Source organism: Martes martes, assembly GCF_963455335.1.
Source record: "Martes martes genome assembly, chromosome: 9".
In the NCBI taxonomy this organism is placed as follows: domain Eukaryota; kingdom Metazoa; phylum Chordata; class Mammalia; order Carnivora; family Mustelidae; genus Martes; species Martes martes.
The window spans coordinates 30,201,306-30,215,018 of record NC_137896.1 but is presented as its reverse complement, the minus strand read 5'-3'; the positions used below and the strand labels follow the sequence as shown (position 1 = coordinate 30,215,018).

Sequence of the window (13,713 nt, the reverse complement as noted above, 5' to 3'; positions counted from 1 at the left end):
AAAAAAGGTCCCTCAATAAAATACGAACTACATTTAAACTGGTCACATTTCATATATATATATATGTGTGTGTGTGTGTGTGTGTGTGTGTATATATATATATATATATATATATATATATATATATATATAAAAAGTGTGCATATAATCTTCAGAACAGTCACACCTCTACACCTCTAATCGGGTTAGGTTTCCAGAGTTGTAAGCAGGATTTTGTGGTTGCAGTGAAGAAGTCATGGTACAACTGAAATCACTCTAAGAAGTAAATGATTTTTAAAACACACACACAGGTACACACTTGCCTTTAGAGTAGTATATACACAACACAGCAGCTACAAGGGTGGTCGGTCAGGCAAAGGGCACGTGAACGAGAAGCCCCCTGCTCCCTGCCTAACAGGACAGCCCCCAGGAGGGATTCAGCAGCAACAAGTCTACAGCACAAACGTGAACGGCATCGGCCCTGAAAAGATACAGTTAGCCGGACTGCCCAAGAGGAGCCACGTGAGCCATGAGCCGACCACCTGGGGGAAGGGCTAGTGACGGCACGTTCTACCGCATACACTCAAAATATTACAGTGTACTTTTTCGGACTATTATAAATAATTTCTCGTGCTTCCTGAAAAAAAAAATTGAAGCCTTCTTTCAGTCTGTGATGAAGTAAGGTTAACCCATGTCATAAAGCAGAGCTCACATCCCACAGGACCTTGCGGGTAGAATGTTTATCTAATTAAACAGTCTTTGTCCCTCCAGACAGAAGGCAACTGTCCCGTCGCTCCAGGGCAGGGATTCTCGAGAGGCCCAGGTAAAAGCTCTCCGGGGCAAAGACATCCAAGCTGTGCACCTCTTCCCAGCTGGGGGGCAGCTACAAGGGCAGGCCGGGGGCGGGGGGGGGGGCCTGAACTGGTCAGCCACAGATGAACATCCACTCCCTGATGGAGCCCGGCAACAGAAGCTCTAGCTTGGGAGCAAGAAGCACCAAGCAGATGCACCCCAGGTGGGCAACACTGTCTTCCAGGTTAAAACTTTTGTTTTTGTTTAAAAAACCTGAAAGGTCTGACCGCAGTGACTTCTTTCCAACTCAGAGCTGTAGTTTACCCACAACCCAAATCATAAGCACATAGACTATATATACAGATTGTTCTGAAAACCCACAAATAAAAAACACTCTACAAAAAAAAAAAAAAAAAAGACAGTGAGTTGAAGCCTTGTCATGGACTGAGTCACACCAGGGGAGCTTTGCCTTGGAACCTAGCCCCTCGCTCGCTTGCTCCTGCCGTCTTGGCCTGGGGCCGCTACTCATCCTCCACGGCAGCTGTCAGCACCCCCTTGTCGGCCAGGTGAGATCTGAGGGTGTTGAAAATGTGCAGTTGCTGGTCCGGACGCAGGGTCAGGAACTGCTGAATCAGCTTGCTTGGGTTGGGGCCCCTGGAAGAGAATGTGAGGAAATAGCGCTGAGTGGATGTCCAGCAGTTTCTGGGGCCTGATTATTCAAACGGCTGCTATTCCCTCTAGATTCCCTACTTGTGGAGGGCAGGGAACCCTCAGAGAACCCAGACAGAGTAGCAACTGAAAACCGCATTCATGTTTGGGATGCATTTCCCTCCCACTGATTTGTAGCTACACTTCCAGAATTTCAACACATTCAAAATCCCACCAACTTGGTCCAGACGGAAAGGCACTGTACCTGATAAAACTGGCAATGTACACGTTAACAAAGGTGGCCATCAGGTACTGGCAGTCAAAGCGATCCATGATGCCTCCGTGGCCAGGAATGGTGTTGGCGAAGTCCTGTTAAAGGCAGGGGCAGGACTGGTGAACCTGGGGAGGCCAACCCCAAACCCTGGCCTACTGTCCCACCTCAGTGCCCAGCTACTGTCCTGAGTAGCTAAAGGCAACAGAAAGTAAGAAGTATTGGTTCAAATGCTGAGGGTATAATAGGACAGAGTCTTATGATATAATGTTTCTTCTGAAGAAAGATACAAGATATATGAACAAATACACTGAAAATCGAACTACAGCTGACCCTTGAACAATAGGGGTTTGAATTACACAGGTCCACCTATATGTGAATTTTTTTCAGTAAATACAGTACATTGATGTGAATGCATTTTCCCTTCTTTCAAATTTTCTTAATCACATTTTTCCCTCTAGCTTACTTTATTGTAAGAATACAGTCTATAATACGTATAACAAAATAAGTGTTAATCAACTGTTATCAGTAATTCTTCCGGTCAACAGTTATATGTGAATTTTCTGCTGCGTGGGAGGATGGGGACAGGAGGGAGGGATCAGTGCCTCTAACCCCTGTGTTGTTCAAGGGTCAACTATACTGAATTTTCTTGGAAACAATATTGTTATTGTTGTTTTTTGGAGAGGAGGAGGGAGGGAGGGAGAGAGAGAGAGAGAGCGCACGCGCGCATGTGGGGAGGGGGTGGCCAAAGAGCAGAGAGAGAAAGAATCTTAAGCAGGCTCCATGCCCAGTGCCAAGACTGATGTGGGGCTTGATCTCAGGACCTTGAGATCATGACCTGAGCTTAAATCAAGAGTTAGACACTTAACCAAATGAGTCACCCAGGCGCCCAGGAAACAATGCACTTTAAATTTACCAGCCTAAATCCCACCCATGGGTGAAGAAGAGCACACATTAATAGTCTGGTTTATAGCTTGGTATTTACAGCTTGGTATTTTGAAGGAGGGGGTGGTGGATGGGGTGGGACAGGAGGAGACCAGGAGGAGACAATGAGAGAAACAGAAAAGAGGGTTTTCCTACTTTGATTTTAAAGGCTCGTTTGAATCCACTTGCAAAGAACCCTCCAAAGGGGCCAATGAGCGAGGCGAATGTGGAGAGGGCGATGCTGTGGATCTGGAAGGGGTACATCCAGACTGTTGTCTGAGAAGAAAAATGAAATCAGTCAAGATGCCTTGTTAACACAAGTGAGTCCTTATGAAATGAACTCTATTTTCCCTCCAAAAACAAAATTAGTAAGAAAACTGGATTTTGTCTGTAACTCTCTACTGCTCAGCTTAATAGAGGACATTCAGTATCATGCATTCAGTCTGTTGCAATATGATGTTTAAATTGAAGTATGTGGAGAAAATCCAGCCTCACACAAGTTAAGTGGCTGAAAAAAGGAAGAGTATTTTATTTTATTTTTTTTAAAAAGATTTTATTTATTTATTTGACAGACAGGGATCACAATTAGGCAGAGAAGCAGTCATAGAGAGAGAAGGAAGCAGGCTCCCTGCTGAGCAGAGAGCCCAATTCGGGGCTCGATCCCAGGACCCTGGGATCATGACCTGAGCCGAAGGCAGAGGCTTTAACCTACTGAGCCACCGAGGCGCCCCAAGGAAGAGTATTTTAGATAATTATGGGTATTCTTCTCTGACACAACACCAGAACTTGACAAGTGGTAGTTTCTTAAAAATTTGGTGCAGTATGGAATTTGAAATCCTACAAATGAACTTTCTGTGCTCTTAACATTGAAATCCATTGATCTGTCTTGTACTTTGAATGGATCTTTGACCCACACCTGACAGTTGTAACACCACGCACTGGCCATTTAGAAAACGATAGTTCACCAAGTTATGTAAGTCTTCCAAGTGTAGACAGTTTGCTATATACAATGTCAAAACATCGTATGTTAAAATCACTATAAAAATCACACACAAAAAATCACTGCAGCTCTCATCCACAAAGCTTTGAAGTATCAGGAAGCTGTCAAACTCCGGGGACAGGTACATGCTTTCCAAAATATTAATTTTCACTTGGAATCCAAATTCTATCATCAGTAACAATCACTGTCAGGGGTTTTCCTTGAAGTTGCAGGCTCACTTCGTTCATTTTCAAGAAAAATGTTATCGAATACACAAGGCTGAAACACTAGAGTTTGTCAGTTCTTTTCAAGTAAAATTATGTCCCTATTTAAAAAAAAAAAAAAGCAGCTAACTCAGCTCATAACTCAAACAGGTGCATTCGCGCTTTCCTTTAGGTAAGCACCGGACTGCCATATTTAGCAGAAATATTCTAGGCATAGTTTCCATTTGGGTACACAAGAGTATAGACATGTATTCAAGGGTCAGGATATAATAAAATGAACCATGTTACGTTTTCATCAAAGAAATTCTTAAGAGGAGCTGGCTTATTCTAACTGCAAGTGTGTGGCATGAAGAATCCCACGACTTAGTCTAGTTTGCTGCCACTGCCTTCACTCGTGCTAGAGCATCAGCGAGCTTACCCACCACTGCTTTTGCACCATTCACAGCAAATGTCAACAAAGTAAAAACAGGCAAATAATGTCATTTTCTTATTATGAAAATAACTGTGACCTCACAGGCCCCCTGAAAGGATCTCAGGGATCCACAGAGCACAGTTTGAGAACCACTGGTCTACGTGAACTGAGGTGAGATGAAAGGTCTCCTTCTGCTCTCACCCTTACCTGACTTGGACGAGTCTCCTCTATCCTGGGCCCTGGCATTGTGGAGGGAGGAAGCCAGGCTTTTTCTAAGGGAGTGGCAGTGGTGGAGAGAGGGCTCTCTCTCTCTGTAGTCATTACCTAACCAAGGATAGCTTGCCCGACATGAGTGGCACATACCAAGCCAATGACCGACTGGATCACCTCAGGAATGTTGTACTCCTGCAGACGGAAGAGGTCTGAGGGCTCACAGTCCACAGTGAAGCTGTTGGTGTCATTGTTGTACTCCACGGGGCAGACAAAGCATCTGTACCCGGACATCACATAGGACAGCTGAGGATGAAAAGCAGAGTTGGGCAGAAGAGACAAGGCCCAGCCAGCCCACCCGGGCAGCACACATGGGGTTTGGCTGTCCCCCTCACAGTGCCTAGGACACTGCTAACTGCGAGCTGGGCACTAAATCAGAGGTTCATGCTTCCCCACAGGACTATTTTGCCTGAATTTGGAAAAGGATTTAAAAACAGGTGCATGGCCTGCTGCGGCTTTACACAGAATTGCCTGAACACCCAGGTCAGTATCCACAAAAGACCTGAAGGAATTTGGGCAAAGAGCTACAAGAAGATTCTCCCCATTTAGGGGAGCTATGGTCCCTTTTCCTCAGGATCTCTTAATTTCATTTGAACTGGAGGCAGAATGTCAGGGAGTGGTACAGTGAGAGACAGCCAGCCTGGAGGAAGAAGGTGGAAGAGCAATGAAGAAAGGGAATCAGTACTGGAAGACAGCTGGACACCCCTGAAAAAGGAGAGAGGCTGGCCTAATGGTCAGAAGCAGGGTTAGGGCGGAAAATCATCCTCCTCCCACAGGACGTACATGGGAGAGAACCTCAGCCAAAGCGGCAGAGCCCACCTCCCCTCCTACTCTCAGCTGCCAGTCACTCAACCTTGAAATATCAAAATGGTGGACAAGAACACTACCTGCTGGGCATCGCGTGCCTTGGTCTGAGGGGAGTGCAGGCGCACATGGCCCCGCCCCTCAGCTGCCAAGATCCTGTTTGAGAACTGGCATGGGGCCAGTTACAGAGCGTGCCATACTCATGCCCCTCAGGGGCAAGGTTACCGTGCAGCAGGACAGAGTCCTGGGCCTCAGGAAACAAGCTCTCTAGCCTTGGACAAGCTCTGAGGGAGGGTGTGAGGTCTCTGTCCACTCTCCCACCCAGCAGCGAACCACCACCTACCAGAAGGCCAAACACCACAGTAGCAAAGAAGCCCCCAATGAAGCCTTCCCAGGTCTTCTTCGGGGACAGCTACAGACAGAAAGCAAATTCTTAACAAAGGGCATTTTGGTAACTGGCTTTGAGAACAATGATTACTTATTTAAAACCTTCCTACTATAAAAAACAAAACAAAACAAAACAAAAACCCCACCTCATTTTGTTAACCTCCTTCCCTTCTAAAACAACCCCTGCCTGGTCTCCTTGTTCCTGGCCTGATACCCCTCAGTTTCTCTTCTGTCCCAGTTTTTATATATATATATATATATATAAAAAATATATATTTTATATTATATATAAAATATAATTAAATGACAACACACAAATTCCAATCAAAGTCCCCAAAATGTGTCTATATAATCTATAAGATATTTTCTCTGTTAGCTCTTTTTTTCTCTATGAATAGTTGTCTTCCTTTGGCTTTTCTCCTAAAACTAAGTTATTGCCAGCCTTTCTCCAGGATGACATAAAGATATTCACACAAGCTAGACTTCTTTTGTCCCAAGCTGATCTACTCTACGGAAAGGACCACCTTTCCCTCACAGTGGTATTTCATGTGAGGGTGACCCATTTACCTTGATGAGTGGGGTCCGACCGAAGAAGAAGCCAAACATATAGGCCATAATGTCATTACAGATCACACAAGAGATGGGGACAATGAACCTAGGGAATAAATCAAAGTGAAAACCAACTCTCCCCAGATGACAATACCTCAGAGGTCTATAAAACAATGCCATTCATCAACTCCAGGAACAAAATAACCTCTAAGTACTTGTCATCCATGAAGGAATAAGCTAGAAAGAAAGAAAATACCAGACAAGCTATACCTAGTACCTGGCACACAGCAGATGTTCCAATCTTTACCAAATGGCTCCCAAGTAAATGGGGGGGGGGGTTCTATAAAATGTCATGTGTTCCTTTTTTGTTATGAAGTAATATATGCATGTGGTAATACAAATTTGAACTGTAAAGAAGAGAAAGTTTTCCTTGCTTCCCCCTCCCTATCTCCATTCCCCCCAAATAACTACTTTTACTCATTCCTGACTACTTCATGTCTGTTTCATAATTTATCTAGGTGAACGGTTTATGACTAGCTCTCAGGAGCACTCCCTCTCCCTAGGGCTACGCTGAGCGCAGAACCACAACTCACAGATCTAGCTATCTTTTCGAGCTCCCTCGCCACCACCCCCCCCCGCCCCACCTGCTGATCCCCACTATGAAAAAGGAGGCCATTTCCACACTTGCATCCTTTTGCTCTCCTCCCTCGCCACTCTCTGACCGTCATGTTTTTCAAATGTCCTCTATTTAAAGTTCTGTATTTAACATAATATACGTAAATCTCTGACTTCCTAGTTCTAGTTCCTGACAACTAGAGGCAATATCTTCTGTTTGTTAAGAGAGCATCTGTATCCTCACAACCCCGCCCATTATTTACTTTGTCCAGGCTTCTTGCACATATCCTCTGCTCTTCATATTTTCTATACCTACGGTTAAATCCTGTAGGTAAAGCTGAAAACCAATAACCAGGGATTTTAATTATGATTCACTGTAGAAACAAGTGGCATGTTTGGCCCTAAAGATAAGGAGTTATCAGAAGCCATTCCTTAGAATTACCTAACAAAAACTGAAAGAGAAAGGGGAGGATTGTGTGCCTCCCAGACCATTACTACCATTGTTTTAAACGTAGTAAGACCAGCATTTATGAGCTAGTCTCTGTTCCAAGCACTTTACATATATTTACTAATTTATTCCTCAGGAAGTGAGTATTACTATACCCTCATTCTGAGATCTGGAAACAGAGCACAATCTGGGGTCTTAAGCACAACACTTTAGTACCGCTTATATAAACGAGGATATGCCTTCGCCTTTCCCCAAAATCATCCAGCTTCCTCAGCCTGCTGATTTCCATAAATGTTGACAGACTTCCTACTGAAACCATTGCATTTCTGGAATAAAATCTACTAAGTAATGAGTATATGGTGCTTTTGACACATTGCCAGATTCTATTTGCCAATATTTACAATGTTTATCTGTAATCATTAAAGAAATCAGTTTAACATTCTTCTTTCTGCCTCCCCAAGCTTATCAGCTTTAGTATGAAGGGGTAGATAAAACTCTGCTATTATCACTGGTTGTTTTCTTCCAAGGTGTGGATTCTTAGGTGATTTTCAAAGATCTTTAACAGTTAGTGATCTTTTCAACTTTTCTTCTTCATGACCGTTGGTAGTTTACATTTTACCAGATCACGACATTTTCCTTTAGTTTTTCAAATCGGTTGCTATAAGGTCGTGTTGTCTTTGATTCTTTAATTATCCATGTACTTGTTAGTCTAGAATATCGGTTCTTAAAAGTATAGGTCCTGACCAGCAGCATCACCTGGGAATGTACTAGAGATTCAAATTCTCATTACTGAATCTGCTGAGGCAGACACTCATGAGTGAGGTCCAGTGATCTGTGTTGTAACCAGCCCCTGCATGGGATTTTGACATAGCTCAAGGTGAGAATCCCCGGCTTAGAAGGTAAGCACGGATTCTCAGTCTACCTGGACATGAGAAAACCCACAAAATAAAAGGGAAATCTCCCTCCCTGACATCACTCACCAGATCATTCCTTCAAATAGGTTGTGGATAACGAGATGTGACTGAGTTACAACAATCAGTAATGTTACATGGGTCCAGCCAAACTGCAAAAGAAAACCAAGAATACATTTGACCTACCTGTTACCTTGAAAGGAACTTCAAATAACAGCCATTAACAAACAGAAATTGCTAAACAACAACAACAACAACAACAAAACAGGTAGAAAATATGTCTGCTTCTCTACCTGTCTTATTGGAAGTAAAAAGGTACAGAACAGGCATTTGGGATTAACGTTGCCCCCACCTACAATTACCACCAAAAGTAGGGACCACAGGGCCCACCAGTGAACAAGTCCTTCTATGCTCTGAAAGCCTGGGTACGTCTCATTTTCTCCATAAATGTTAATTGAGTGCTGGGATACCTGGGTGGCTGAGTCGGTTAAGCACCTGCCTTTGGCTCAGGTCATGATTTCAGGGTCCTGGGATGGAGCCCCATGTCGGGCTCCCTGCTCAGTGGGTGGGGACTCTGCTTGTCCTTCTCCTTCTGCTGTCTCTCTTTCGCTCTCTCAAGTAAATAAATAAAATCTTAAGAAAATGTTACTTAGGACCCTTGCTTAGGCCCCTCAGTGAGGGGTTGCTTCCAAGTTGAGGGAGTGATGTAGCAGGTAGAGTATCTGTGGGCATTGCCTAAAGCTTCACCTTGAGCCACACTTGGACGCCACCTACAGGTTCTAGTGGAGAGGCTGCTGGGGGTGTAAATTAACAGTGATTGGGTCTAGGTGGACGTAGAGCAGCGTAACTTAAATGGGAGATATCCCTTCATGCTCTAGGTTCTATACACACAAAACAGACTGCATTCCAGAGTTTTGATCTGTCACAGAAAGCAAAGAGGCCTGGTGAACTTCACTTAAGCCAAGAATTCAGACACACACACACACACACACACACATACACACACACATAACTCGCCTACCATGTAGAACTGCAGTCGATAATGCTTCTTGACCAGACTCAGTACAAACATGCAGAATCCTAGTTTGAGAAGGAGAAAGGGCAAAATGAATCACACTCTGAATTATCTTTGTCCTAATCATTTACTTTAGATGTGTTAAACGGCCTTCTGGCCAATTTCTTTGCAGCAGTCAAGCAGTGCACAATTCCAAAGCCCAGGGGAATAAACCTAGCTATTCCAGTAAGTGTCAGAAGCAAAAACAGACTCCTTCAAGACAATCAAAGGAAGGCAATATTTTTTTTTAAATCTTGCAGACTACACTCAATTTAAAATACTCTTCATGAGATAGGGACATTTTGATCCTAGAGCAGGGGTCAAACAACAAAGGTTAGACCAGACACCAGTTTTCACAAATAAAATTTTACTGAAACACAGCCATACCTGTTTGTTTACATATTATCTGGGGTTCTCCTTTCATCCTCCAGGGAAGAACAGAAGAGTTGCAAGAAAGAGCCTATGGGCCCCAAAGCCTAAAATATTATCTAGACCTTTAAGAAAAAGTTTGCTGGGGGCACCTGGGTGGCTCAGTGGGTTAAAGTCTCTGCCCTCGGCTTGGGTCACGATCTCAGGGTCCTAGGATCGAGCCTCGCATTGGGCTCTCTGCTCAGCAGGGAGCCTGCTTTCCCACCCCCCATCTGCCTCTCTGCCTATTTGTGATCTCTCTCTCTGTCAAATAAATAATAAATAAAAATCTTTTTAAAAAAATTTAAAAAAAAGAAAAAGCTTGCTGACCCCTGTCCTAAATTATAGGTTTGGCTAAGGGGGGCAGATCTCCCTAGCATGGAGTCAGGGCCTTGCATCTCTCACACTGACCCACATGGTGGCAAAATAAAAATAAAAATAAAAATAAACCTTAAGGCCCCTACACTCCTTCAGGAAGGAGAGAAACGCTTATCCAGAAGAGTGGCAGGGCACCTCAAACACAGTCCTGCCCAGAAGACAACATGTGGCTATTCCAGACCCCTGGCCTCCTGCTATGGGGGGCTACTCCCGGAGCCTGAGGCGCACTCTCGGACTATGCTCAACAGCAACAGATCCCCTTGGCGGTGGATTTTCTATTTTAATGGCCAGGGGCCATTCACAGAGCCAAGTATTGCTATCAAGCTGATCAAAAATAGGTCAGACTGAAATTTAGGTCAGAACAAATTTCTCCTGTGCCTCAAACTGACTTTGAGGGCAACTATGAAAAACACTACCATTAACACTTAACACTCAGGTAGTACTGAGTTTAGAGTGACACAGCACCCTTCTGTTTGTGAACTTTTAATGCATCTGATCAAATCTTCACAGTGCGTTTGCTGTTTTAGCTCCAGATGACGAGAGACCCAAAGACTAAGCACCCAGCTCCTCCTAAGTCACAAAGTCTTTTTAAACCCAGTTGGGTAAAATCTCCACCACACTGCAGTGTCCCTCATGCAGCTTCTCACGTGACTCCCCTAAAGACAGCTGCTGGGTTTTATACGTAAATTCCTGGGTATTTTTGTTTTGATCTCACCGCAGAATCTCTGCCAACAGGGGAGTCAGGACTGGACCATGCTAAGCTGTCCTCCCACAGAGGCTGGGACACAAGGACAGGTGGCACCAACTGCAGTCCCCACAGTCACACAAGGCCCTCGGTCCCACTTAGTCAAGAGCTGCTATGACTCAGATTTAAGGCAGGGCCCTCAGCTCTGCTGCCTTGCACCGTCAAGCTTAACATCATTAAGACTGTGCAGGCACCAAGAAGTTCTCCAACCTCTACTCAGCAAACACAAACAAGACAAACCCAAGAACTGGTGAACCACTGAATGCCTACCTATTAGGTAGAGAGTAAAGGAAATGAAGCGGTGGTATTTACTGAGAATCCGCAAAGGCTCCTCTCTCTGGACCAGAGTGAAGAAGTAATCCGTCACTGTCTCACCATAGAAGAAGTAATTTACACACAGTAGAAAGTACCTGTAAAAGAAGACAGGTCACTGCTGTGGGGAGCGCCAGTGGCCTCTCCTTTCCGGTGAGGCTGCCAGCAAAAACTCAGAGCAGCAGCCCGCCCGGCCCCTGCACCCCCCACGGCAGCTTGCTAAGAACAAGCCAACCACGGTTCCCTGTTCACTGGGGACGCTGTGGCTGGGAAGTCCATCTGGAAATCTGTGGCAGTTTTCACTCACTCTCCATTTGTCACAAACTTGGGACTCAGCTTTTGCCCCTTTTGCAAAGTTACCATGCCTAATCTAAGAACACTCCCACCGCAGGAGGACCTTCCAGAGCGTGGTTCATCCTGCCTCCCCATCCTATTTCCTCTCTTCCAGGAACCCTGCACACCTATCACAGTGTTGTTTTTTTTTTTTTTTTAAAGATTTTATTTATTTACTCAACAGAGATCACAAGTAGGCAGAGAAGCAGGCAGACAGAGAGAGAGGAGGAAGCAGGCTTCCTGTCAAGCAGAAAGCCCAATGCGGGACTTGATCCCAGGACCCTGAGATCATGACCCGAGCTGAAGGCAGAGGTTCAACCCACTGAGCCACCCAGGCACCCTATCACAGTGGTTTACTCCATCTTTGCCACCATCCGCTTCACTCCTGTCTCCCCCAGCCTGGGACATCCACTTCACTCACCCCATTTTGTCACTCGTTGCTCAAATACCATTGTATTTGCTCCCCCATCTTTATTTCTATAATATGTAGTATTTGGTCATTTCACTAAGCAATTAATTATACTCAGTCTCCCAGTATCTCCCTCCCTAAAGCCTGTCTCTGACACATCAGCCTTTCACCAGCATTAACTCTTCATGTGTGTATAACCTGCTTCCTCCACTGGAGCTCTGGGCAGGGGGCAGCCATGGCTCATATACCTTTAGAGCCTCGGCAGTGCTTCGGAGCATGGGAGCAAGCAGGCCTACTCCAAATACTCAGCCAGGGTCCGGAGGTAGGAAAGAGAGTGGAGAGCTTCTCTCTTCCATGTTCTTTCTTTCTTTTTCTTTTTTTTTTTTTAATTGTGGAAGTTCAAGAACTCTCATATTGGATTTGTCTTCTGTTACATGAAAAACACTCCCTTTGGTCAGTGACCACAATCAAAGGTCAGACATCCTGAGTGTGTGAACAAAATTTAAAATACCGCTCGGCAGCTCTAGAAGAGCCCTAGAAGAGACCTACACTTGAACCTGGGTGGCAGGCACAGGCCTGTGTGGAGATCACGAGGCAGCTTGCATGGCTGGCTGGTGGGTAAGCATCTCTAGGAAGGATGTGTCCAACCCAAGTCTGAGCACGTCAGCTCCCTTGGCCATGACCACGTTGCTGGGGCCTGAAACATTCCTCTCAGGCTGCTAAGTCATGGAACCAACCCTTGCATCCCAGCACAAAAGGTGTGAACGGTCCATATTTGCCCCAAGTCCTCTCGGCACCACGCAGAGCTCTGCTCGCACGTCCCGCAAGGACAGTGCAGCCAATAAAGCAGAGTTTCAGATCAGAAAGGGATCTCAGGGGCGCCTGGGTGGCTCAGTGGTTTAAGCCTCTGCCTTCAGCTCAGGTCATGATCTCAGGGTCCTGGGATCGAGCCCCGCATCGGGCTCTCTGCTGGGCAGGAGCCTGCTTCCCCCTCTCTCTGTCTGCCTCTCTGCCTAGCTCTGATTTCTCTCTGTCAAATAAATAAAATCTTTAAAAAAAAAAAAAAAGAAAGGGATCTCAGACATCACCTGGGCTACAGGTTTTGATTCTGTTTCTGCTTGAAGGCAGCTGAGCCCTTTCCTAGGAGAGAGGGACCAGAGCTTCTCTGAGGAGCCCAGATCCTCTGTATTCAGGGTCACTCCTGCCTACCTGGCCCCTAAGGCACCTCCGTCCAACGAATGAGGGTTCCAAAGCCAACTGACTTGGTCTCAACCATCTGTCTCAAGGACAAGGAAATCGGGCGCCTGGGTGGCTCAGTGAGTTGAGGCCTCTGCCTTCAGCCCAGGTCATGATCCAGCATCCTGGGATCGAGTCCCGCATCAGGCTCTCTGCTCAGCAGGGAGCCTGCTTCCCCCTCTCTCTGCCTGCCTCTCTGCCTACTTGTAATCTCTGTCTATCAAATAAATTAAATAAATTTTTAAAAAATTTAAAAAAAAAAAAAAAGGACAAGGAAATCAAGTTCCGGAGACAGCAACGCCAGCACAGACAACCTACAGAGGACTCTCATGGGATGCTGGGACATCAGAGCATAAAAAATATGCTGGTCTAAAAGTGGGGGCCACTGTGCAACATCTGATGAATCCAAATACCAAGGCAAACATGCTCACAGATGCAGTCATGTGGGAGACTCTAGACCCCAGGCAACTACTAAACACTCCTCACAGGCCAGCCACATAAAATACTTGGGTCTTAAAGGGGCTATCTGAGTGGGCGGCCATCACTCTCCATCTATCCACCATGACTGTAAATACCTACCACAAAACGCTCGTCATCCAAATCCATTAAGGGCCCCTGTGGGGCT

The 13,713-nt window shown here is 45.4% G+C and overlaps 1 protein-coding gene across 1 annotated transcript in view; it reads right to left on the bottom strand.

The window, feature by feature from the left end:
- Positions 1–251: 251 nt before the first annotated feature.
- Positions 252–13,713, bottom strand: part of CDS2 (CDP-diacylglycerol synthase 2) — a 53,440-nt gene continuing 39,978 nt past the window's right edge. Inside the window, exons 5-13 of the mRNA XM_080813179.1 lie at positions 11,069–11,208; positions 9,235–9,293; positions 8,283–8,365; positions 6,258–6,345; positions 5,647–5,715; positions 4,593–4,745; positions 2,771–2,890; positions 1,685–1,788; positions 252–1,425 (exon numbers count right to left, since the gene is read on the bottom strand). Coding sequence (XP_080669305.1) covers positions 1,293–1,425; positions 1,685–1,788; positions 2,771–2,890; positions 4,593–4,745; positions 5,647–5,715; positions 6,258–6,345; positions 8,283–8,365; positions 9,235–9,293; positions 11,069–11,208 — 949 coding nt within the window. The 3' untranslated portion in view covers positions 252–1,292. The remainder of the gene's footprint in view (positions 1,426–1,684; positions 1,789–2,770; positions 2,891–4,592; positions 4,746–5,646; positions 5,716–6,257; positions 6,346–8,282; positions 8,366–9,234; positions 9,294–11,068; positions 11,209–13,713) is intronic.